Below are 27058 nucleotides of genomic sequence, written 5' to 3'. Positions count from 1 at the left end.
CTGTGAACAGCAGCTTAGGTTTCACTTAGAACCAGTGTGTCAATTTAGGGGTAATTTTGCATACTTTGTGCAATGGAATTTCTGAAATTTGTGCAGAATTATGGCAAACGTACTAAGTTTAGGCAAAATCTGTGAAGCATACTTTGCAAAAAATTTCAAAAATGGTGTCTTCAGATTGCAAATTCTTTGAATGAATACCCTGTTCAGAACAAACCATAACTGACACTAGAAGATCAGTGTTTTATACTTTTAATGCCGTTTACCACAGTGCTGTGTAAACTTTAACCATAACCAATTTAATATAAGCTCTCCTTTGTTGCTTTTGAGTTAAACTTTAGATATTACGAAGTGACATTCTAACATTTGTGTTTCAGTGCTCTATGATACATAATTACATATCATTTCACCACAGGTTTTCACCTTAAAAAGAATTACTTCACCCACATGGTGCCTACACGCAGCCTAAAGTAAGGGCGACCTATATCTTCTTGAAGTTGTATACAAGCACCAGTTTTAATGCCCTGTATTACAGCTTGTTGTGTCAAAAACAAGAAATGTAACAAAATCTTTGCAATGCCAATCTTCAAGCAACTGCATAGTAACTTGTGACACAAGTGCTCCAGCTGTTTCTGTTGAATGGGTTGGAATTATTGGAACACCCAACAATTTAATGCCACCGATGCCAGATATCAAAACTCGGAACCTATCATCTTGCTTCTACTTGCTGGTTAAAGTCTCCAGAAGCTTCCCATCCCAATGTACAGCACCAACAGCAGGTGGTGACCATGCGGAGAGAATTTTTTATGAGGTATGTTGCGCTGTTTCAACTCTGTATCTGTGTGACTGAGATGGATGAAGATTTAGCTTCAAAGCATCTCCAGAATAGACTTGAACCATAGAATGGAGAGTAAGAGATAAAGCAGTTGGTGTAATGCTGTTTCTGATTGCTGCAGAGACTAATCCTGGAAATTTCATTATGTCATGAGGAATGAACATGGCTATTCCTGATTTTGATCTTCTTTCATGAGAGTGTTTTTCCTCTATCTCACAAATCATTGAATATGTGCATGGCTCGTTGTCCACATCATCCTCAGCTTCTAAATCGATACCATTATTTATGCCATTAACTCGGGTCCCCTCCTTTGCTACTCGTCTATCTTGTTGTTGTGGCCTGGTACTGATCTTTTTAACTTTTGCTTCTAACACTTTATCTTTTCCAGCCATACTTGCTTCCCGGTTGCCTTGTATACTGATAAAAGGAATAGCATGTCTTCTTCATTGCTATTTTTTTTCATTACATTGCGTGGCCAGAAAGGAAAGGCTTTGCTAAGCTTTTTCTGAAGTTCCTGTATGTTTTTTAGTGGTTTGCCTATGTCTCTCTTAATCTTCATTTGAAATTCTTAGCTCACAAGTAAAACGTAAAAACTTGCTCAACTGTACTGTAATTACCTGCCTTCCTGATAAAATTGTTTGAATTAATTTGAAAATCACTTGCTTGTAGGTTGGTAATGGTAACTTGCTACGTTTGATACCTTGATCTGCTTTTGTGGTAACCGTAGCGAGTACAACATACCGAGGGTCATGTTGTGCATAAGAAGACATGGCCTAGCAAACTTTTTTCGATTAAACACTTAAACAGCCTACCAACTGAATACAAACTACACGTATTGATTCTGGACTGCATTTTGCAATTGATAAATACGATTCTAGGCATGTTTCACCACATAGCATACTAAATGTCTAAGGTAATTCACCATTCCTAAGTTGTCACAATTAAAATGGTTAGGAGCCTTGTCTTGATATAGGAGAAGTGCTCTATAACGACTCCTTACATTTAACCTTATTCTGAACCTGGGAACAATGCCTTAGAAATGATCTGCACTTACTAGACTGAAACTGGAGGTATTTGACTGAGCTAAACAGTGGTAAGTCATTTTGAAGGTATTATGACATCACATAGGCATGTTTTCACTTTTAGCGATTCTCAAGGTAAGCTGACAAGTGGTGACCAGGAAGATTTCAGTCACTCACATTTAATAAAAGTTGTGTATTGTACTGGCTAATACACAGACTATGTTGTTCTACTACTTAATACTTGCATTCTCCAGCAATTACATATCAAGCATATTTTGCAATAGGTTGTCACATTATTTCTCAAGATAGTGTTTGGCTGTCTGCTTGCAAAACCTTACTCGTTAAAAAATAATATGGAACATAATAATAGCAAAGGAACAACATACTGTGTGAAACATTGCAACTGTGGAGCCTAGATGACCTTAAATACAGAATTTACCATGATAAATGAAAGACTATGTAGCACTGTAAAACTACACGATTATGGCAATTAAGTACCAAATTTCTCAATTTTCAACTCAAATCTGGACCCCCTAAACATTTATAGATTGGTCTTAAACTTCATAAATATTGTTTTTGTACCAAGTGTCACCTATAAAAAAAAGTTAGGGTGTTTTGCTTCAGGTCGGGGCATCAGCCGCACCCTAGGCCGCATGTATACTATAGTAGCAGCTGTATAGCATCAGCTCAAACAAAACTTTTAACAAACGACCCTGTTCATCTCATTGCTAATGAAAATTTGATGTATATATACTTCAACTTGAAACAATCGATCGTTGTGGAGACTCACGGTAGCCGACGCCTTACTCAGGCATGGCCGATGATGATGATGATACTTCAATAGTTAAATTCTCAAACACACGCAAGTGAAATAAAATTCATGAATAATATGAAGCTGGAAGTAATAAAACATACCAAATAATGTATACTTGAAATGAGGGTTGCAATTACTGTTTTTGCTAATTCTTTCCTCTACATGTTTTTCTCCAAAAATGCTTGCCAAACCAATGAAATTTTTTTAACAGTTGCAGATGATAGCTGATATTGACCTCGTGCTGTTGTAACTTTTGGTGTCTCAATCGGACATAAAATATGATCCACTGGAACACAACAAGTGTCTTGCTGTTTTGGGAAATGAAATGACGTAGCTGGGCCTTTGGGATGCAAGAAATCCACTTTAACATCTCCATTGTCCCGATCCACTTCAGCTACCACCCCAACATACCACTCTCTATCATAAACAGCCACTACATATCCAGTTATCCACACTGCTTGATAATCTCTCTTTCAAGGTTTGGTTTACAAAAATCAGCAATGTATGTGAAGTGTTCATCATTACTTATTCTTTTTGTGGCAATAACCGATTTTGACAAGGGTTTAAAGTGATGGAAACTTCTTGTGCCTTTTATTGTATTTGCCTGTTTAAACCTTGACTGAAGCATCTCTCTTGTTGCTGCCAAGCACTGTTCATCTAATTCTTCGAAATGAATACTCGGCATCGATATCTTGCAGTGTGATAACATATCTTTCACATTTAGAATTTGATTTTGATACGGTCTTCTTAGGCTTTCTAATGCTGTGGAACGCTTTACTGTCCCACCAATACCATCACACGCGGACTTCCCGTGGCTAGTGGCAAAGAAAGACCATATTGCATCAACATCAAAATCTTCTTTGTGATAACACAAGTTGAGGAAGTTCTTGCTGTTTTTGTACTGAGCAGCACAACCATCTGTGAAATATTCTAGTCTTTTTATGTGCTCAAACTTCTGTTTTAAGTAAGCAATTGTTTGATTTTGAATTTGATACACTATACAAACATCATGACTTAAATTTTCAGACAAAAAGCACAAGCTCACATGAGACAGTTCTTGCATTTCCCTGTAGTAGCATACCACTGGATGCATGGTGCAGTTGTTGTGCGTCCAGTGGTAGCCTTGCGCCTCATCCTGGATATGAAATGAATAATTTTCACTGAAATCCATTAAGCATAGAATATCTCCGTTTTCCAGTGTGTCTTTTCTGTTTTTAAGATATATTGACTGCTGCTTTGCAATAAACGAATGAGGTAGAAGCTTGTGAAGTTTGGCTACAAGCAGGTTGAGATACTCAATAACTGACAGTGTTTGTTGGATCATTTCTGTTCGGTCTACTGTTACCCATTGATTGAAAGTAATATTTTCATTTATATAAATCATCAAACTTGCTTTCCAGAAAATTCGTGACAATACTATCACCAGGACAACTTTCACATCGTTGCAGCATGCAATTTGTACTGCCTAGATCACACACCATCATTGCCAGTAGATCATGATATTTCTCTTCAATTTTGGTGGCATTCAGCATTAAAACAACATTTTGATGGATGGTGCATACACAAACTGAATGTGTTCCAGATGATCCCGCAAGCACACACCATTTTGGTCTTAATGTAGCAAAGGTCGAAAAACCAATTTGAACATCTGGATATCTTTGTTTAAACAATTGATAGAGTTCTTTGAGTGTACACAAAATCAACCTTTTTTGTTCATATACATTGGGGGCTACACTTACTCTGTCATGAGCACCAGGCATGATCCTTGCATTTTCGTTATCGCAATAAAAATCTTTAACAACCTTCTTGACATGTTCACTTAAATTTTTACCTTTTCTTGGTTGTGGCATGCTGCAAATACCGTGGGTTTTAACCACTGATTTAGCTGCTCTGACCATATAAACAGGAACTTGAAAATAATCAGCTATTTTATCTCGTGGCCATGAATCCGGAGAGAAAGTCAGCAGCTGTATTTTTTCTGAGCGAGTAGTTCCTTCTTTGTGTATTTTTTCGTTTATCTTTCCCATTAATATGTCAAACTCATTGGCTTTCCTTTGAATATCATCGAAGTCACACTCTTCTTCATCATCAGCTTCAACAACACCAAGTGCAATGGCAACTCTGTTTTTCATTTCTTGAACGAAGGAAAGCTTGTGCTTGGCGGAATGGCCCGTTTCGGCTAGTCCGATCCGATTCGGCTAGTCCGATTCGGCTATTACCCTTTTCGGCTACAGCCCGATTCGGCTAGTCCGATTTGGCTGATCCGATTCGGCTAGTTCCCTATTCGGCAATTTTTTGAAAATCCAACGATAATCCTTCTGTAATCCAACAAAATCCAACATCGTTTCTTTTGCACTCCGACAAATTTAGCGAAAAATGTTTGAATTATTAAACTTCTTTTATATTTGAAATTATCGAAGCTTTAGATGAGTGGGGTTTTGACCTAACCATTGAGATTTTAAAACTAAAATGCGAATTAAATTTATTTTTGAACTATTACTGTTTGCTCAGATGAAATTGACATGTATCATGCGTCGCTGTCTGCATGCAAACTTAGAATATATTAGAATCCTCAACTATTACAAAACTCTAAATCCAACGACGCCTTCTGTTTATTTACAGTAGAGAATTTTGTATTTTGATCTCGAAGCTTTAGATGAGTGGGGTTTAGACCTAACCACTGAGATCATAAATCATATTTATGACACCGGTTACATCCCTAGTGATATGGTACGTTCCATATTCATAACTTTACCAAAGAAAATCGGAGCAACAGAATGCTCACTCCACAGAACAATTAGCCTTGTGAATTACGTAACAAACAGCTTACGGTACTCCAAATCATGATGATGAGATTGAGACCAAAACTACAATCGGAAATTTCAACAGCACATTTTTTATTTGTTCCAGACAAAGGGACCACAAAAGGAATTTTTACATTAAAAATGATAACAGAGAGATGTGTCCGATCTCCAGATCTTATCAACGCTTACAGTGAGATGATTTTGAGAGACATCGAACATATGAATGGAGTAAAGGTTGGGGTAAAAAATGTAACAAGCTTGAGATACGCTGATGAATGATGATACAGTCCTGGTAGCAGAATCTGCAAACGATCTACAGGACTTATTAAATTGTGCTGTCAATAACAGTACACCAATGGGTTTAGAGTTAAATTCAAAAACAGAATGTACGACCGTATCAAAAAAGAAAACTTATCCAAATTGCAACCATACACTCAATGGTGTGTTGCACTCAATGGTGTGAAACAAGTTGATAAATTGAAATATCTTGGGTACACTATAACTTGCAATGGCAAAGTGACACTGAAATTAAAAAGAGAACCGCTATAGCAAAGGATACTTTCAGTAAAATGGGCACAGTCTTCAGGAATCGCAACATGACAACAAAGACCAAAATTAAACTTTTGAAAGCATATGTAGAATCAATTCTAACCTACGGATGTGAATGCTGGACAATAAGTAACGATATGATAATAAGAACAGTTAGATGGCGCCAGATGCAATTTGTAGGTCATATTCACAGACATGGAGATTTGGAAACATTTGGGATGGGTAAAGAAGCAGTGGTCGTCAAAGATTAATTTATTTAAACAGATTGAATCAATGGACCACAAACACAACAGTCAAAACGAACGATTTTATACGAATGGCAAATGACAGAAATGTTTGGAAGACCATGATCGCCAACGTCTGTATCAGATGAGACACATAATCATCATCAATCGTTTCTTTTGCATTCCGACAAAGAAAAATAAATTGAATTGAAATTTAGCGAAACATAAAAAGCGAATTGAATTTATTTTTGGACTATTAAATTATAATGTTGCTCACATAAACTTGACATGTATCCTGCGTCACCGTCTGTATGCAAACTTAGAATATATTCGAATCCTCAACTATTACAAAAATCCAATCCCTAGTTTAACAAGTCAATACAATCAATACGGTACATAACAAGTAGGGTGGGTCGAAACGGACTTTTTCTCCGATTTCATTGCTACAAACTTTCTTTCTTGCGAATAATCATAAAACGACATTCCTGAAAGTTTGAGCTTGATCGAACATCGTCTTCATTTCTAAAAATCGCGATTTAGGCCAGTGTTCACTACCTGTGAAATAAGTAGGGCCAGTAAAAGTCATTAAAGTCATATTTTATTGGTAATGCAGAAAGTTGTCAAACCGATAACAGTGAAACAACGACGTTTCTACGGTGTCTATTTAAGAAGTTGTAAAGTCATAAAAAGTTATATTTTCTGTTTTAGATCATAAAATATGACTTCATTTTTACTTCAAAATACAAAGATTGAGCCGGAGTAACTTTGTAAATGCAGTTCAAACAGCTGCTCTAGACATTGAAATTTGATAATTTGTCAATAAGGGAGGTAATGAGAGTTCTCACGCTGAGTCTCACGAAGCATTGGAAGCAACATTTTTATTACTTTCTGTAGCCTAGTAATAGCACTTGCTGTTTGATGTTAATTTGCATTGTGACATCATCTTGACACATTATTTTGCAACACACAATCCAGTCTCTGAACATTATAAACACTTGCAGTAGGCCACTACGTCGCTAATAAACTGAACCGTCGTAACTTAAAAAATGTAGTTTTGAGAAAATTGAATTTTGAAGTTCACGCTGTGTTTGCTGTACCGTACATTGTTTGATCTTTCTAAAAGTTCTCTAACGGAAAAACATGAAAACTATATATACATTGTTTTTTTTCATGGAGCTTTGTTGTTGAAAAAAAAATACAATTCTTTTTTGCAAAAATTGAACGTTAGAAAAATGATATGGACATATGATAGTTTAACAATAAAAAATTGTCGAAATGTAGTTACAATAAAACAGCAAAATTGTTATGCGAAATAGAAAGAAATATAAGTAAGCCTTAAATATCAACATGCAAAAAACGATTGAAAGAAAAATTAACTAACAGAAAAGGGAGTGTTAACATGAAACGTGTAAAATTACTTTCAGAGCAGAGTATCGTATTCGTAAGTCCCATTTTATTATTTTATTTTTTTGCAAAACTATCGTAACTCCAATTTACGATAGTTCATCGTTCTGTATCATCAAAACTAAAGCAGATGGACTTACGATGCTTTAACAAAATAAACTGTAGTTTATAAAGATATCAAATCAATCAAAAACGCAATTTTGAAAAATTTGGTCTTACGATAGTTCAGCTTATTAACGGCGACTAAGTCAACCAGTGCGGAGACCTCAAGAGTCAAGGGTACTTTTCGACTACAGAGCTTTGACTCTTACTACTAAGTAGCTGGTTTGGTAGGTAGGCCTACACATAGGCGCCGACTTTTATTTTTGCACGGGGTGGCAGATAGCACAATATGGCAACCTATAAACTTTCAAACTGCATGTTTTTGTTTGATTTTTACTAAGCATTCGAAAATTGCATTTTTTTAATGAAATTTGAAAATATATATTCATTTAGGGGGTGGAGCTATCAATCATCGAGATAATTTTATGTCCGAGTATTTTATAGCTGTCATTATTTATAGCGATATTGAGCAGTTTAAAATTTTTCAAAAAAGATTTTTGGGAGAAGCAATGGAAAGATCGTATTTTATTGATTAATAAATCCCATTGTAAACCTAACAAATGTAACAATGACTTATGAAAAGTAACAAATAAAACGATCGCAACAACAACAAGGAAAAAAATCGTAGCCACGTGTTGCGTAACCTTCACGTAGCTTGCTTGATGTTACGCGAGTATCATGCTTACGTGACAAAAACAATCATTTTCTTCGCAATACTGTATTGGTTCCCCTCTTGCTTTACGTGGACTTGAAGCGAAAACCAATGATCAAAAAAAGATTTAAACGTCCGTTCAAATTACATTTATTTGCACTGCAGTAAGTAATGTAACCTAAACGGGGTGGCTGCCATCATGCCATAGAGGTTATGGGGTGGCGTGGCTGGCCACCCCGTAAGTCGGCGCCAGTGGATGCATAAGACATTTGAATTTTTGTAGTGATTTTCCACCGAAATAGAAGTGTTTTGTTAGTTTTTCGAGTGTGTTATTGTTCAAAATACATGTAAAAACTTACATACGAGTTATTAATTAGAGATTAGCATAAATTTGATGCTTTAAAACAAAGTCATATATTATCATATATTTCAAAAAATAAAGTCATATTTTTCAATTTTTTAGGTAAAAAAATGGCCCTAGTAATAAGTAATAGCACAACGTCACTATCAAAGCAGTTGTAATTATTACGGTAGGCCAGTCCGTGGTGCATTCCCAGGTCCAACGTCAATGCAGGTGAAACAATGGTTGCGATTATTACAATTCAAGTACTTGACATTTCTTATCACATTTTCTCAAATGATCAAAATATAGTCATCATAACACACATTATTACCTGATTTGTTGCCGCACAAGTGTGGATGCGAGCCTTGCATTTGTCATCACGTCGAGAACAACGCCAGTATTTCTTAAGCCCGTCTGGACTATATTGAGCTAGTTGAAACATGTAGCCATCATGCAGAAAAACCTCACCTTTGCGCTGCGTAGCCTACTAATCGATTCCTCTGCCATGATCAAGTAACATCAACTGAGATTCTAACGATGAAACTAACCAAAGGCATTTCAGGTCATGTAACGTCGAAACCCAGGTTTACTCTAAACTGCCACTTAGGTTTTAACTTCATCTTTTATGGCAAACGCTATTTGGCAACTGTCTTTTTCGTTGACACGTTTTCGCTGAGACTTTATCTCATTAACCCCTATTGGTAATCATGAAAACTGTTGTAAACACATATTTTGAACGAACCCAGACATCAAAACTCGTCATTTTTACATTGATTCAACGTCTGCAGACGTTGAATGAATGTAAAAATGACGGATTTTGCCGTCTGGGAAGGCCCTCAAAGGTAAACACTGGATAAAATGCAAGAATGCAAAAGATACCATATTGTCGAATTAAAATACAAATTCTCTAAATAAACAGAAGAACCGGACATACATTTCTCTGTTATCATTTTTAATGTAAAAATTCCTTTTGTGGTCCCTTTGTCTGGTACAAACAAAAACTGTGCTGTTGAAATTTCCGATTGTAGTTTTGGTCTCAATCTCATCAACATGATTCGGAGTAAGCTGTTTGTTACGTAATTCACAAGGCTAATTGTTCTGTGGAGTGACCATTCTGTTGCTCCGATTTTCTTTGGTAAAGTTATGAATATGGAACGTACCATATCACTAGGGATGTTTCCGGTGTCATAAATATGATTTATGATCTCAGTGGTTAGGTCTAAACCCCACTCATCTAAAGCTTCGAGATCAAAATACAAAATTCTCTACTGTAAATAAACAGAAGGCGTCGTTGGATTTAGAATTTTGTAATAGTTGAGGATTCTAATATATTCTAAGTTTGCATGCAGACAGCGACGCATGATACACGTCAATTTTATCTGAGCAAACATTGATAGTTCAAAAATAAATTTAATTCGCTTTTTAGTTTTAAGATCTCTATGGTTAGGTCTAAATCCCACTCATCTAAAGCTTCGATGATTTCAACTATAAAAGAAGCGATATTACAACATTCTCTAAATAAACAAAAGACGTCGTTGTCCATTTTATGTGAGCAAACAGTTCAATTTAATAGTTCAAACATTTTTCGCTAAATTTCATTTCAATTTGTTTTTCTTTGTCAGAATGCAAAAGAAACGATGTTGGATTACAGAAGGATTATCGTTGGATTTTCAAAAAATTGCCGAATAGGGAACTAACCGATAAAGACTGTAGCCCAATAGGGAACTAGCCGAATCGGATCAGCCAAATCGGACTAGCCGAATCGGGCTGTAGCCGAAAAGGGTAATAGCCGAATCGGATCAGCCCAATCGGACTAGCCGAATAGTAGCAGACCCGTGCTTGGCATAGATAGGTCTGCTACTGGAGGCGACACCATGTACTTTTATTGGAGACTGCCCAATCTCCACCAAGCTTGTATTTAGGGCACTAGTGGACAATTCAGCATCATAATTGCTTGCTTCGCTGTCGGTACTGTGACCTGTCAATTCAGCGGAAGATGAACTTGAAGCCTCACATATCTGATTTAACCGAATTTTGCAGTTGCCACAAACTTTTTTTCCAGGGATTATTACATAATGTTTTTCTCGTAAAAGCTTGGCAACTTTTGTAGAGATTACTTGTAGCCTTACTTTGATATCTCTCTTGTGGGCTTTAAACGGATCACAGCACTTTCGTTGCTGCATTTCATATTTTTCAATAAATTGTGCTTTGTGGTGTGCACAAACAGTTACAATCTCATCCTTTTTGTTTTCCAGTTGCGTCCGATAGAGAAGTTTTTCTTTATCTTCTTCTTTTATTAATGAAAAGTAAACCAATGCTTTTGTTTGAGCAAATGTGAGCTTGTGACACTCTGTTTCCTTATTGATGAGGATTCCAATACTGCAGCTCTCCAGATCCATGTTCATTTCAAATCAAGTTAGGTAATGTAGATGTTAGTATAGGCTGTTAGTATTAAGAAAGTTTATCTGCAAGGTCGAAAAAGAAAGATGATAAATTATACATGGACAGTAGACAGCAACTTCACTAAAGTGTCATACACTATACGAAGGACCCTATAAAAACTGAAGTTTTAGACAGTGTGTGACAATTCAACTTTTGGCATTCATGTACAATTTTCAGTTTTGGGATGAATTTCTGTCACAGTCTAAATCAGGTATCAGTTTGCAACACATAAATAAAGCAGAAAAACTGCTTGGTGCAATTTCAGTGTACCTAGGAAAATTTTTGTCGAAAATTTGGTAGCTGGTGTTGTGACCCTCATATGATCATCATAACATTTGATATGAGCAATGGGTGAGCAGAAAGTGAAGAAAATGTGAAGAAAGGCGTTCTTCCCTTCCGCTAACCGAAGAAAGGCGTTCTTCGGTTAGCGAAGCGTTACTGCTGCTCGCTGTGCTAGTGAGTAATCAGCCTTGTGCTGATAGCCGGGAAGAACGCCTTTCTTCACATTGACCCACCCCAGGCACCTGCTGGTTTTGTTGGCTCTTTCTTTCCACAAAGATAAGAGTTAAACTGACTGGTAAAGCGGCGGTCGATTACTCAAGTGGCAAGAATACGGTGTGATTCTGATGAGCCCAGCCTCATGGGCGAAACACGTGTCTATCGCTGTCTATTCGATGCTACAATCGGCTGCCAAAATAACTTAAATCGCAACCACTTATATGATTTTGATAAAACAAAGTTTATTTTGCTCAGAATTAAATTTTCTTTCAAACAAATATAATTTCAGCAAAATCTGAGACTTTGGGTTGAATGGCTTGGTTGAGTTGACAGAGAATGACCCTTTTCCGAACTGAAGTCACTGATCGCAGTTTCTGCAAACATTTTAAAAGGGTTAGGGTTGAGATCGGAGTTTCCGCAAACATTTTAAAATTTCCGGTAATGATAATGGTTGATTCAACGTTCGAGTCAGCACAAATCGATTTAATTTTCCCGACCGGTTGTATTTACGTATTGCGTAACAACAACGCCCAATAAGAAATTTACATTAGTTTTACATTAATTCGACATCTAGCGATCTTTGTTTAAGTAAATTTTCAGTAATTTTTGGTATTGTAATTATATAAGTATGCATACTCGAAAGAGTATAGGGACACATGTTAAGCAAAATGTAGCTAGTGAAGAGGGCTACCAGGCAGAAAAGCTGCACAGCTTAAAAAAGACACGGCAGTCTCACTTGGGCCTTCTCACTAGAAGAGAAAGAGATGTCTTGGGTGCCTTAGCTGATGGGATTGGTGTGGATCAAGTGAAACAATTTCGAAGTGAGTACAATAAAGCGTACCAGTCGTGTATAGGGGCATGTTCGCAATACATGCTTGCAATCCCTGTCAAGCAAGAATACCTTGTTGAATTGAAAGATGCTCGCCAGCGATGGGATGAAGTACAGAAGCGCAAAGATAAAATGGATGCCCGCCTTTCTGGGCAAACTAGTCCTAAAATGCCAAGCTCGTCGAGTAATGCCCAAACCTTCCGCCAGTCTTCTGTAGCACCAGCCACTATTGGACAAGTTGTGCAACCTGGAGTGGCTGTCAAACAAAACATACGTGAGAGGGCAATTCGTGTAGCTAGGGAGGCTGCAAATGACTATAATAAGCAAAAAGAAGAGGAGAGGTCTGCTGGTTATCGCCTTTAGTACAGGTCGGAAATGTACCCTCCTCGGCCACCGCCCCCTTCTCAGTCCAGTGATCATTTTCAAAATAGTGAACAGGGTGAGACAGGCAGTCATTATGTAACATACGATAAAGTAGGCCCTTCAGAGCCGTCACTAAATAGGACCAGAGTAGAGGAACGTAGGCCTAGCCGTTTGACTCCCTCCGGCTATACTATGGAACATTCTCCAGTGGAACCTGTTCGCTTAAGCCCGTCTGCTTTCAATTCAATTCCTTCTGTTGGAATTAGATCAACTCAAGACGAAAATTGGACATCCATTTCTCAAGACAGAAGACCTCGTGAACCTGACATCAATGGACTTGTTGACGCATTGTACACTATGACTACTTCCATAAATCGGAACCAATCCAGCATGGAACCGTTTGATGGTGCCCCAGAAGACTATCGGCGTTTCATCCGGCATTTTGAAGCATACACCATTCGGGGAGTTATTGATGCAGCGACAAAACTTGACAAGTTAATTTCTTCCTGTGTTGGTGAAGCAAGAGAAAGCATTGCAGACTGCATCCTCAGCTCTTCTCCAGATTTGGGCTACCTGGAAGCAAGGCGAATTTTGGAAAGCTCTTATGGTCAAATGCACAGCATTGTAAGTGCCTATACTAGAAAGTTAACTGAGGGAGCTCCCATCAAACCTAATGATGCAGAGAGTATTGTTAAGTTAGCTAGAGACATGCGTAGCTGTGAGATTGCTTGCAGTGACTTTCCCAATTCAGGTCTAGACACACAACAAGTCATTGGCTCCATATTTGGCCGACTCCCTATCTATATGCAAGACAAGTTTGTATCTTCTGTCAGGCATAAATTGGAAAGAGGACAAGCTGTGACCTTTTCCCAGCTCTCTCAGTTTGTTCAGAGGAAGGCCCAGGCAGATAGAAGTTTCCTTGGACAGCTCGTTGGAAGAAGAAAAGAAAAGGCATCAGGTACTGTCGCACCCACTGCTAGACAACCACGTAGAGTTTCAACATTCTTGAATCAAACTGTCGTAGCGCAGAATGCAGATGCTGGTCAATCGAAGGGAGTCAGAGATTCTACGAGGTGTTTGGCTTGCAAAGGTGCACATCAAGTCTGGAATTGCCAAACCTTCAAAGACAAGTCTGGACCTGATAGGTGGAAGCTAATTTGGTCCAGCAAGCATTGTCTTAGTTGTCTTGGAAACCATTTTGTCAGAAGGTGCCCTTCGTCCAGGACATGCCAAATTTGTAGACAGAAGCACCACACCTTGCTACATCACTCTAGCCAGGATGGACGTAGAAATCATAGCCCAAGCTCGAATGCCAAGAGTCCTCATGGGGCCGGTGTTGTGTCCAATGCAGCACCAGAGAAGAAAGTGTGTAGTACCACCACTTTGCAACACTCTAGACATGGTGAGGTGAGACTTAAGGTAGTCCCAGTGGCTGTGTGGGGATCTGACTCTCAGAAATGTGTGAACACGTATGCATTTCTGGACGAAGGTTCAAACTCCACTTTGTGCACCATGAGTTTGATGAAGAAGCTTGGAAGCAGTGGCAAGAGAGTTGGGTATTCCCTTTCAACTGTAAATGGGACAACCCAACAAGAAGGATTCAAGCTCAAACTGTCAGCAAGGGGCATTAGAGAACAAAAGGTCATCCCTTTAGCTGATGTGTTAGCAGTACCAAGCTTGCCAGACTTGGAAAGCAGCATCCCCTCCAACGACATTGTAGAGCGTCATGCCCATCTTCATGGTCTGGACTTTCCTATGTTGGACCAAAGGAAAATTGATATCTTAATTGGTGCAGATGTCCAGGCAGCGCACATTGCTACAGAGTTCCGTCAAGGCAGAAGTAACGAGCCAGTAGCATGTCGGTCAGGATTAGGTTGGGCATTAGTTGGTCCCACTGGCATTGAAAATCCAGAATCTATGGTGCACCTAAACTTTGTTAGGAGTGAAAATGTCTTGCTCCATCAACAAATGGAGCAAATGTATAACACAGATTTTAAAGATGCTGGTGTAGTCGAAGTAGCGCCATCAGTTGAAGACAAAGAAGCTCTAGCCATAATGGAGGATTCGGTGTTAAAGGTTGATGGACACTATGAAATTGCCTTGCCCTGGAAGAATGGCCATGTAAATCTTCCATACAATAGATCGCTTGCTGAGAAAAGACTGAACCAGCTGAGACACAGGTTTTTGAAGGACAATGACTTGTTTGAGCTTTACAAGGAAAAGATCCAGGAATATGTAGGAAATGGTCATGCCCGTCCAGTACCAAATGATTTACTTTCTCCCTCATCCAAAACTTGGTACATACCCCACCATTCCACTGGAGGGAAATTTAGAGTGGTTTTTGACTGTGCCGCAAAGTTCAAAGGAACTTCCCTGAATGAGAATCTGCTTCAAGGCCCAGACTTGACTAGCAATTTGGTTGGAGTTCTCCTTCGGTTCAGGCAGCAGCCAGTTGTAGTAGTTGCAGATATTAAAAGTATGTTCCACCAGGTGAGGGTGAAGCCAGATGACTGTGACAGCTTGCGTTTTTTGTGGTGGCCTAATAATGATCTTTCTTTACCTCCTCAAGACCACCAAATGTTGGTACATCTATTTGGTGCAACATCCTCCCCTAGTTGCTGTGGCTTTGCACTCAGGAAGGTGGCAGAAGACAATGAGTTAGGGGCCAGCCAAGAGGCAGTGGATGCCATAAAAGGTAATTTTTATGTTGATGACTTCCTCAAATCCTTTGAGACATCTGAGGATGCTAAAAGAGTCGTCCTGGAAATTAAAGACTTACTGCAGCAAAGTGGTTTTGTGCTTACTAAATTCATTAGTAACTCGGAAGAAGTGGTGCAGTCTTTGCCTGATGAGTGTGTGGTGAAACCTTCTTTAGATCTACATCTAGACGAGGGTCCTGTTGAGCGTACCTTAGGAGTGCAGTGGAACACACATCATGACAATTTTGGAGTGAAGATCAATGTGCAACAAAAGCCAGTGACACGCCGTGGCATTTTATCAATGGTCAGCCAGGTCTACGATCCTTTGGGATTTGTGCAGCCATTCTTGTTGCCTGCAAAACGTATCATGCAGGATTTATGCATCAGTGGCCTGGGTTGGGATGATCCAATACCTGAAATTAAAGCCGTAGCTTGGCAAGAGTGGGTAAGATGTTTGCCAGCACTGCAAGACTTGAAAGTAAGTCGGTGTTTTCGTCCAGCACAGTTCAAACCTATTGTGACAGAATTGCATTGTTTCTGTGATGCAAGTAATATCGGTTATGGCGCAGTTGTGTACTTGAGGATGGTGGACAAGAGTGGAAATGTGCATTGTGCCTTTGTCATGGGGAAGTCACGAGTGACTCCAGTGAAGCCCATGACTGTTCCGAGGTTAGAGCTGTCAGCTGCGGTGATTGGTGTCAATTTGGTTCGCTCAGTGAAAAATGAGCTTGATTTGAAGATTGATAGGACTTTCTTTTGGACTGACTCCACATCTGTACTACAGTACATTAGGAACACTGCTAGAAGGTTTCAAGTTTTTGTGGCAAACAGGGTTGCAGCAATTCATGCTGGGTCAGAACCATCACAGTGGCATCACGTTGGAACCAAAGAAAACCCAGCAGATATTGCGTCTCGTGGTCTTGGTCCAGACAAGCTTTCCAAAGCTGACCTGTGGTTTAAAGCAGTGGTTCCCAACTCGTTTTTAAGGCGACCCATTTTAAAAAAAAATTAAGTTTGGTAAAATCTTGCGACCCAAGCAAACTGTCGTAATATTTTAAAAGCCATACAAGATTGTGTTGCAAACAAACAGCACTACAAAAGCAGTAACTTTTTTCGAAAATAATAATGTTTATCAATTCACTGATAAGATAGCTGTGCTGGCTTGCTGTCAGTGAGTTTTTGAAATCGAGGCGTTATTTTGCTTTGGCATAGCCGTATGTCTGCTTTAACTTCCAGCCGGTTTCGCTGTTCAGTTTTCAATACACACATGGCGCTAAATACAGACTCACAAAGCCAAGTTGTTGCAAATGGAATCAGTTTTTCAATCCCTAATTGTGAAACTGTGGGATACACTTTGTACATGGAAGCCAAAAAGTGCATGTTAGCAGAATCTTTGGGGTATTTGTCTTTGAAGGACGCAGAAGAAATACGGTTTGCTACTTCTGTCGTTATGTCCATAAACTGTTCTGCAACATGGATGGAAAGTTGAGGCAGATCTTTTCCAACAAATGGATCAATTATCCAATCATTTTGGTTATTAAGTGTTAGAGATTCTCCATAGTAGTGCACAAACTTTTTGGCAAACTGTTCCAGGTGTCTAATTATTGTTTGCTATTTCATTGCCACAGATATATTGCGTTAGCTGAGGAAATATATCGTACTCATCTCTGGTGACACAACTTTTCCAGAATATGAGTTTTTTGTGGTAAGCAGAAACTTTTGCGTCACCGTAAAACTGTTGCCTTGCATATATAAATTTAGAGAATTCAATTTAGAGAAAGCATGTTAATTTCAAATATATCGGCAACCGACGGCAAGGTAAGCGACTTTTGCCTTGAAATCTTCTTGCAAAAACTTCTCGGCTAATCTCACACAGTTCTGTTGCCTCAGGAAGATAGCGATCTCCTCTCGCAAATTACAAACTCGCTTTAGGACACGACCTCGTGACAACTATCGCACTTCTGTGTGCAACAGCAATGCTTGATAATAATCAGAATCCACAAAGACGAAAACAAATGCCGATTTAGTGGATTTGTTTTAATGAAGTTTACACACTTCACATCATTCAACACTTCGTGCAGCTCTTGAGACAGCTTTTTTGCAGCAAAGGCCTCTCTGTGTAGAAAGCAATAAGTCCATACAGCACTCGGGGCTTTGTCTTTGATGCGTTTTACCACACCAGACTAGGCTATGCGTGGTCCAACGTGTGGAAAACTTTGTGATAGCTTGTCCGACATAGTGTTCGTGACATATAGTGCACGTTACAATATATATCCCGTAACTTTGTCAAGTTAATTTATGTTTGAGACTGAAATTTTTGTTGGGTTTACATTTAATAATAACAATAATAAAAGCAAAAATTGTTAAAACTTCTTGCACTACGATCATGCTACAAAGCTTTCCGATGTCTCGACATGAAACGCTTCATGACTTGTGTATATATTTTCCAGTTTTGTGATCGATCTCATCACGTTTTAAATTTTTTTTATTGTTATTTTTTTCGCCCAAGATACAATATGCCTGAAAAACAAGCGACCCAAAAAAATTATCAGGCGACCCAACATTGGGTCGCGACCCATGAGTTGGGAACCACTGGTTTAAAGGACCAGACTTCTTGCAACTCAGTGACGAGTTTTGGCCAGCCGGTCCTGAAACTTTGGTTCCTTTACCTGAAGATGACCCTGAGATCAAAAACATGTACCGAGTGAATGCAATTGAAACTGAGGAACCTATTGGAGGGTCCCCTCTCAATCGCTTGTTAAACTATTTCTCTTCGTTTGTTCGTCTAAAGAGGGCAGTTGCTTGGATATTGCGGTTTCTGCGATACCTGAGGTCAAAAACTGAGCTTCCCAATCAATCAGGTGCATCTGTAAATCTCAAGGGCGACTTATCGGTATCTGAGTTAGAAACTGCCACAATTGAGATTGTGAAGGCAGTGCAAAAAGAAGCATTTCCTTTGGAGATGAGTTCGCTCCAGAATTGTAATGAGTTTGGTGTGGGTGGATCCCAAACTGTGTTGAAAACCTCCTCTGTTAAAAGGCTTTCCCCTGTGGTGGTTCATGGTGTGCTTAGAGTTGGTGGCAGATTGCACAAGTCCCCTGTCTCTCAGGATGTTAAACACCCTGTTATTTTGCCTAGTAGGCACCATGTTACGAATTTAATTATTGAGTTTTACCACCAACGTGAGGGTCACATGGGTGCCCTACACACACTTGCTGCCAGTAGAGAGTTATTTTGGATTGTTCGTGGTCACTCTGTAGTTCGACGTGTTTTGCACGCTTGTAGAAAGTGTCGTCTTCGAAACGTTGTTGCTGGTGAGCAGATTATGGCGCCATTGCCCGAGTTTCGTGTTACTCCAGGGAAGCCGGCATTTGCATGTGTGGGTGTCGACTACATGGGTCCAATTATGGTTAAGTTAGGTCGTAGCTGGGTAAAACGTTATGGTTGCATTTTTTCGTGCATGGCCACCCGTGCCATTCACATAGAGATTTCACACTCCCTTTCCACCCATTCATTCCTGCTGGCATATCAACGATTCACCAACCATCGAGGAACACCAGAGAAGATCGTGTCCGATAACGGTACAAACTTTGTCGGTGCGGCCAGAGAACTAAAAGAAGGAATACAACGATGGAATAACAGCATCATCCACAAGAAGTTCAGTCAACACGGTACGCAGTGGAGTTTTAATCCGCCAGGTGCTAGTCACCAAGGAGGTGTCTGGGAGCGTATGATTCGTACCGTCCGCAAGATTATGCTCTCGCTGACTGAAGAACGTTCACTAGATGACGAGAGCCTCATCACATTCATGACCGAGGTCGAGCGCATCATCAATAATCGTCCTTTGACCTCAGTTACTTCTGATCCTGACGACCTGGAAGCTTTGACTCCAAGCTCGTTGTTGACCGGACGATTGGCTGCATCTCTACCTACCGATGTATTTATCGAAGCAGACGGCTACCGTCGTTCGTGGCGTCTGGCAAATTGGTTAGCTGACCAGTTTTGGAGTAGGTGGCTGAAAGACTATTTGCCTACTCTTCAAGTTCGGCAAAAGTGGTTGCAACCCAAGCGCAACTTGCAGGTTGGGGACATTGTACTTGTGAAAGACGAGTGTTTGAAAAGGGGTATGTGGCCCAAAGCCCGAGTAGAGGAGGTATTTCCCGGGTCAGACGGTCATGTTCGAACAGTACGAGTAAAGACCGCGGCATCGTCATACAATAGGGACATCCGCAAACTTTGCCTATTGGAGGCATCGGATTGATCAGGACATTTGTTGAAATCATGCCTTTTGTGTCGACACTCCTGTGTTAGACCTTTCGACAACAACGGAATGAAAAGGACATTTATTTGAAAACCATGCCTTTCGTGTAAACCTTCATAGTCTCGACCTTTCGACGACGGAATGCACAGGACATTTATTTGTAATTACTGTATTATTTGTGTGTACTTTTATGATTCAGACTTTCGGCGAGCGACGGAATCTACAGAACATTTGTCTGCATCAGAACTTTTGAACTTGCTTGCCTTCTGTCTTTTTGTTTGTTTGTGTTGTTTTCTATGTCACATGCCGCATCAAGTTTATTGCTGCAATTGTATCTACTCGTTTTAGGGGTAGCCTTCACATTTTAAATTTTATCGTTTATCTAACCATTCCTCTTCGTGCTCATCGTTAGCTGTTCTCAGTCCTACTTGTCACTGCTGGGGTCGGCCATTGTGTTGTGTCAAGCGTCTTAATATGAATATAATCTGTTTGGTACAGTTATATTGGGGCCGGTGTAGAATCCGCTTGAAGAATTGCCCCTTTTTTGACACTTCGTATTGCTCTCTGCTGCCGCCACTAAAAGCATAACAATTCTCTGGCGTGCAGATTCTGTTGAATCTTTTTTTTTTGTGTGAGCTACCCTAGCGTGAGGGTGTGCTAAAGTTCACTGCATGGCCTGTTCGACTTCCAGCGTGGCTTCTCTCAAAAGGTTTGTGCTAACTATGTTTATTTATTTTGCAGCACTTAAGCTTAATGTTTAAAAATCAGATAACCAGATATAACAGACTTAAAGCATTTGGATAATTGAACTAAGCTCTGAACATTGACTTGCAAGTAATCTGTGGCATAACTCTGGATTGGAGTTGCCATTTTTCCCCTCTTTTTCTTCTGAGCTAGCCTGGGTTGGTTTTTTTGTTAGCTCAGTTAGTTGTAGTATTTTGGGTGGGTTGGGCCTTCTTGATCATAACTTGGGATCATTTGGTTTGGCACTCACATGTGCTATTGTCGGCTACCCCACAAAGTACATTTCCATTTTTTATGTGTATTGTAACTGTCTGCATTTTTAGTGTTATTTGTTAGTGCTTTATTCATTAAATAGAATCACGTTGATATTGGCGTCAACAGCGGCCTTGTTCACGCTGGCTCTATCGGACCCAATGCCTATCAGTCGGCTGTTTTTCAGAAAATCGAAGTTCCCCTTCAATACGCTTCGTTGAATACATCCTTCAAACCTTTCGCATTACGGTCCTCTGGTTCCTCGACAGATAGCACGTGACAGGTAGGTTTTCCCAAAGAACACGTCTTAATGACGAAAACTTCTTTTTGTCCATAGTTTTGGCATTTGACGACCCATCGTACAAAATACTGAAATATTGCTTGCTTTTACTGTTTAAAGGCACAGTAACCTCGTCTTGCATTAATGCGTTGGATAAAAAATGAATCATTTCTCTACAAGCCTTATCAATAGAGTATCCAATTCTCAAGTCAGCATTAAAAACGTTTTTTTCAAATTTATATATATAGTTCTTTGTAAAATTTGAAAGATTTATTGTTCAAAGCCAAGAAATGGGCCATTTGGAACTTTTTCATGAGTTGGTCCCGTTGCTGCAAATTTTGTACTACTTTTTTAACTGGGCCCCGTAGCTTTTCTAATTCCGATTTGTTTCCGTCATAAAATTCTTTACTAATTTTGCAAAATACTACACTAACTTTTCCTTCGGTCCCCTCTGTTTCATAACCTATAGCAGGTAAATTCCACTTTTTAACTGTATCTTCCTTTACCATGATTTATATTGGCAATGACACTGGTAAAGAACAAGCATGCGATGAAACAATAACTTTTGCGTAACAGTTAAGCCAGTATTTATAAGGTTGCAAACTTTTTTTATAATTCACGTGAGCATTGTTAGCGCATAAAATTGCACATGTTGTTGTTATGCAATCAGACATGGACTTCTAAATAGTAGTATATTTAGAAGTCCATGAACCAGACATCTATCACAAACCGTAATTAACAAAGCTCACTCTAAAGGTTAACGCGTTAACCTATTACTTACATGTATTCGACGTCTGTTGATGTTGTGTGGTTCGTTGTGAAAGCGACGCGATCGCTTCTGATACAGCTGGACGAGATAACGGAAGGCGAAGTGCGATAAGGAGTAAATGCTTACAATAATTTGACGTCTACTGGCGTTGAATCAATGCAAATAGGGTGATATTTCTATGAAAGATTCAATTTTCCCAGCTGGGCACGTGTCTAAGCGCCGACGAAGTAGAAAGTAACCCAAATAAAAACATCAAGCAATAGTAAGATTGAATCAACCTCCTAGTCTGGTGTGGTCTAAGAAAATTAGGGTTATTTTTGTAATCTTGTGGTCCTTACAAGCGCTTGTGTGGCCTCGGCATTTTTATTGCCGAGGCTAATGTGCCATTCATACATTTGCTTCGGCAATTGCCGATTGCCGAGGCTAATTTCGAAGACTGATATTCGGTTTCAGTATTCTAGAATATTCTAGAATAGCCAAATATTCTATTTTGCCCATCCCTAAGCTAGTCAGGAAGTTCAAATGTTGGTTTGTATCAGCTACGTGAAAAAAAATATTTTCATCAGAAAAATGGACCGAAATAAATAAAAAATGACCGAATTTTTTCAAGTCATTTCGAACAAATGACCGAATTTTTTCAAGTCATTTTGAACAAATGACCGAAAAGTCTCAGTGAAAAAAAAAACTTAGCGACTTATATACACAGGACATGCTCTCACAAGCTTCAAACTTGATTGGCAAATCTTCTACGCTTGATAACAGTCAGAATTACTGGTATAAAGGGCATTTGCTGATAAATAATAATACTTTAAATATGTATAATATAAGGTGTTTGTTTTGGGCTACTTTTGCGATATTTTTACCAGTCAAATATTGGACTGGATTTGCCACTTGTGGTAGAAATTCAAAGAGCACCAGGCAACACTGGTAACAGGGAACGGAATGGCCCGATTCGGTGAGTCCGATCCCTTAACGGGGGATTTTTTCAATTTTTTTTTTTAATTAATGGGTACCGTGGCCTAATTATCATTGCCGTTTTAGGGTTAGGGGTTAGAGGTTAGGAACTCACCGAATCAGACTCACCGAATCGGACTCACCGAATAGTAGCAGACCCAAAAGGGAAAGCCATTTTTTAAAAGTGAAACTTGTAGTGATTTGAGATTCATTGATCTCACAGAAAAAGCAGGATGCAAATTACGAAAAGATATACAACTATTTAGAATCTCCATTGACTTGAATTGAGCACAATAAATAGCCTAACAAAGTCAGTGGTGGAATAGCAAAGTTGTAATGAAAATCGAAAGGTTGCTGGAAAAGTTATGGACTGCTGTAATACATTAAAGGGCATCGTGCTCTTGAAAAATCATTACATCTTTCCAAATTTGGCCTAGGCTGTCCCGTAGTATCCCATTTGTGGTGGCCTAATGATAAAAACAGAACACCAATCCAACATGTAGGTTGCCTGGTGAAAAAATGAACAAATTCAACATACAACAACGAACTATATGAACAAACAATTTTAACAAAGAAGTCTCAAGTCAATTACACAAAAATGCAAAGCTAGCTTAACAGTTGTAGTGCAGCTGTTATTTCGCAGCACGTGGCGGTGGTGGGCGGCGGGCCGGATGAAATCAGTTCGCGCCGTAGGGTTGCCAGAGGTTAATATAAAAAAGAGCCCAAGCTTATGCAAAAAGTAGCCCAAAAGTAGCCCAATTTTTTGGGTGTTTTTAAAATGGAGCCCAAAATAGAGCCCAAGCAAAGAGATAGGCCATTATACAAAATTCTTCCAGAGCGCTTGATCATCAGTCCCAAATTATAAGTGTTTTTCCAGTTTTTCACACCTTTCAGACAGATTGGCAACCATGCATTCACTCAACTGCTAGTTAAAATAAGTACAAACAAGTACCGGTACCTAAACACAAAAATGGTTTAATTGCTTTTCGTGATAAGACAGTTTTGATAACCCACTAAGGTCGATCAACGTATAAACTATCCCTTTTTTTTTACTCATGTATATTGTTAAAAAAAAATTTACTACCGGTAGCCTTTTTTTTTCATCTTTCTACTTTTGTAACAACTTTAAGGTGTTGCGACCATGCCATAACTGATGGTCCTGCTTTGGCATCATGCTCGTTATAGCGTCCGTATTTTGTCGCTGCTACCTTTTTCTAGACTTCTACTATGTTTAACATATATTGTTTTTCGTTGTGATGGTCAGAAATAGAAACAAACTGAACTGATCACTGATGTCCACTGTATTTTCATGAAAACCTGGAATTCTTTACCACCCAGTGCTTCCACTTTTACAAAGCTAGATTACCACTTGTATTACCACATTTGTCCTCAGATTACCACATTTTTTGCTGTGATTTTCTTCCCGATTTTAACCGTATTTCGACTTACTTTTACATTAACAAAGTGGCTATTTTTACCCACTTGTTGCCATGGTCACAATCAGGTATTGCCAGAGTTAGGATTAAAGTTAGGAAGGGTTAAGGTAATGATTAGACTTAGGAATAAGGTTAGGGTTTTGATCTTTACTCAGAACTAAAAAAAATTCCAAAATGCAAGCTTTTGTTTTCAACAGCTTTAAACTTTTCTCAAATTATGACAGAATTCCTTATCTGGCAACGCTATTACTTGGCTATATTTACACTATATAGTGTGAAATAAGGTCTAAAACAACTACTCAGTTTATTAACAGTAGCCTACCGGTTATTAACAGCTATTAAAACGTCCAAAATAAGTAAGCAAAGTACTGTACCGGTACGGTACTTGACACCGCAGCTAGAATCTGAAAGACATCTTGACTATGAATATGGTCACCCTACGTTCAAAGTCAAAATTCAGGATGCATTCCAAAATCAAACTGAAAACAGCGGAACATGCTAGTCGCATGCTATTATAAGTAGTTTTTTGCATATCTGTTCGATTTCGGAAGACAACAGTTTAAATGCTCTTATTTATTGATAGTATTTTATGTCAAATTTTCAAAATTTACAATTTCCACATTTTGGCAACATTTCCACACAAAATTTCCATATTACCACAAATTTTTCATTACCACATTTTTACCACAAGCATTCGGCTTCGTCGGCTGCATAGCCGAGTGGTGAGAACACTGGAACGGCAATCGAAAGGGCGCCGGTTCGACACCGCTCACGAGCATGCGGTTGTGTCTTTGGCAGGACACTTAAAAGGCATGCCTGAAGGTGGACACGAAGATTGGCTTCCTTGCCTTCCCGTCCACTTAATCTAAATCTTCAACCACCGGGTGTAAGCCTGGATACGACAAACCACAAGCATGATGAAAATTCCACAATTGTGGTAATTACCACAAAAGTGGAAGCGCTGGGACCACCTAAGTTGCCAGGATTGCCAGATATCAAAGCCTAAACACGCACATTTTTGAAAGTTGGCATCTTTATACCAAATTGGTAACCCTGTCTGACCGAGGCCTCCAAAAACGATGCTCCTCAATGAAATAACTACGAATTAGGTAAAAATCCTAAATGTGATAGCCTACAATTTTTACATAAAAAGTTATATTATATTTAGAAAAAAAAGTAGCCCAATTGGGCGCCAGCCAAAAAAGCGCGCCCAACGCAAATTTTTGGCGCCCGGAGAAATCAAAAGTAGCCCAATTGGGCGTAAAAGCGCCCAATCTGGCAACCCTTGTTCGCGGCCGGTTCCGGCCCGCGGGCCGTAATTTGGTGACCTAGGCTGCAAGAAGGGTTGCCAGGTCCACTTATGGAAAAAATGCCAAACAACTGGTCAAAAAATGCCAAATGACCTAAATAAATGCCAAATAGGCAAAACGCTGCAAAATCGAAGGTTTCTTCATTAATAGGTAATGGATACTGTAAAAAATGGATAAAACTGCAACAAAGCTCAGCCTACACTTGCTGCTATTGCACAACCTAGCTATCTTCATTCTTGAGAGTACCGTATTCTTCAGAAAAAAGAATTTAAAAAAATGCCAAACCGGATTTTTTCATGAGAAACAGAAGTGTTAGAAAAATATTGGGAATAAAAAAATTCACATGGCAAAGAACACAAATCACACAGTTCCATGTTCCATCTGCCAGTTCAAGCCAAGTAAACCATGCGCACAGCTTGGTTTTGTGCAGGAAGAAGTAGATCAGCATAGTAGAAGTAGTAGATCTAGACTCCGTTTGTTTTTTGGGTGAGTAAGGTTTGCAATTACGTAACTTTTAGGTAACTGAAAAATTACTGCTTGGTTATAAACTAGTTGTTATTATTCAAATATGGCAGCAAAGTTACCGGTAATAAATATATATATATATATATTTATATATTTATATATATTATTTATATATTTATTACCGGTAACTATGCTGCCATATTTGAAGAATAACAATTAGTTTATAACCAAGCAGTAATTTTTCAGTTACCTAAAAGTTACGTAATTGCAAACCTAGTTTATAACCAAGTCTCGCGCCGTTCGTGCTTTGTGGCATTCAGGCTTTGCGTCATTTATGGATTGTGTCATTCATGACTTTCGGCCTAGAGATGGTGTCATTCGTGTTTGCACTATTCGGACAGCAGCATAAACTATAAAGTCATGTACTGTATCTGATTAGCAGAGTGTAGCCTAGCGACGCAACTTTTGCACTCCTTTGTTTTCTATCAATACCACAGCGAAAAATGTCGATTTGTTCATCTTACAGGAAAAGGTGTCACTGGGCCTTCAGAGGTTTATTGCAAGTGCCAATGCCCATATTTTGTCTAAGCAATATTTTTGAGGAAAGAGACATAAATGGATCAAACTCATCAGCAAGACTTGTTTGTGGAACTCGTCCTACCAAATTTTTATTTGAGAAGTGCAAAAGTATAACCATGACTACAAAGATACGATGATAGTTCTTTGGACTAGGCTTGCCAGATTGGCCTTTTTACGGCCAACTTTGTCAAATTTGGACTTTTTTGAAGTGGTTTGGCCGACAAATTTTTGTTTGGCCTTTTTTAAATTTCCTGATTGCCACCATCATTTTGTTTAGATTTTCTATGAAAACTGCAAGAAAAAATACTCAGGCAATAGGTGTGCTAGAGAGAGGCACGTTGGCAGCCCACTGTGGTGCCATGACATAAAAATGAAAGCAAATAGGACCGTAACAGGTTTTCTTTGATATGAATAATAACAAAAACAAACTA

The 27058-nt window shown here is 39.0% G+C and overlaps 2 protein-coding genes and 1 pseudogene across 2 annotated transcripts in view; 2 read left to right on the top strand and 1 right to left on the bottom strand.

Annotated features, from left to right (window-relative positions):
* LOC145781078 (uncharacterized) overlaps nt 1–27058 on the top strand; it is a 446514-nt gene that overhangs the window by 185278 nt on the left and 234178 nt on the right. The gene's annotated exons all lie outside the window — the stretch shown is intronic.
* Nucleotides 3114–4428, bottom strand: LOC145781217 (uncharacterized; annotated as a pseudogene).
* Nucleotides 14804–19838, top strand: LOC145781216 (uncharacterized). The gene is made up of 2 exons (XM_082592994.1): nt 14804–16531; nt 18203–19838. Exons 1-2 carry the CDS (start codon nt 14847–14849, stop codon nt 19836–19838), a joined length of 3321 nt encoding a protein of 1106 aa, XP_082449120.1. The 5' UTR covers nt 14804–14846.

This window comes from Aplidium turbinatum, chromosome 12 (genome assembly GCF_918807975.1).
Source record: "Aplidium turbinatum chromosome 12, kaAplTurb1.1, whole genome shotgun sequence".
Taxonomy (NCBI): Eukaryota; Metazoa; Chordata; class Ascidiacea; order Aplousobranchia; family Polyclinidae; genus Aplidium; species Aplidium turbinatum.
This window is presented reverse-complemented; position numbering and strand designations above follow the sequence as displayed.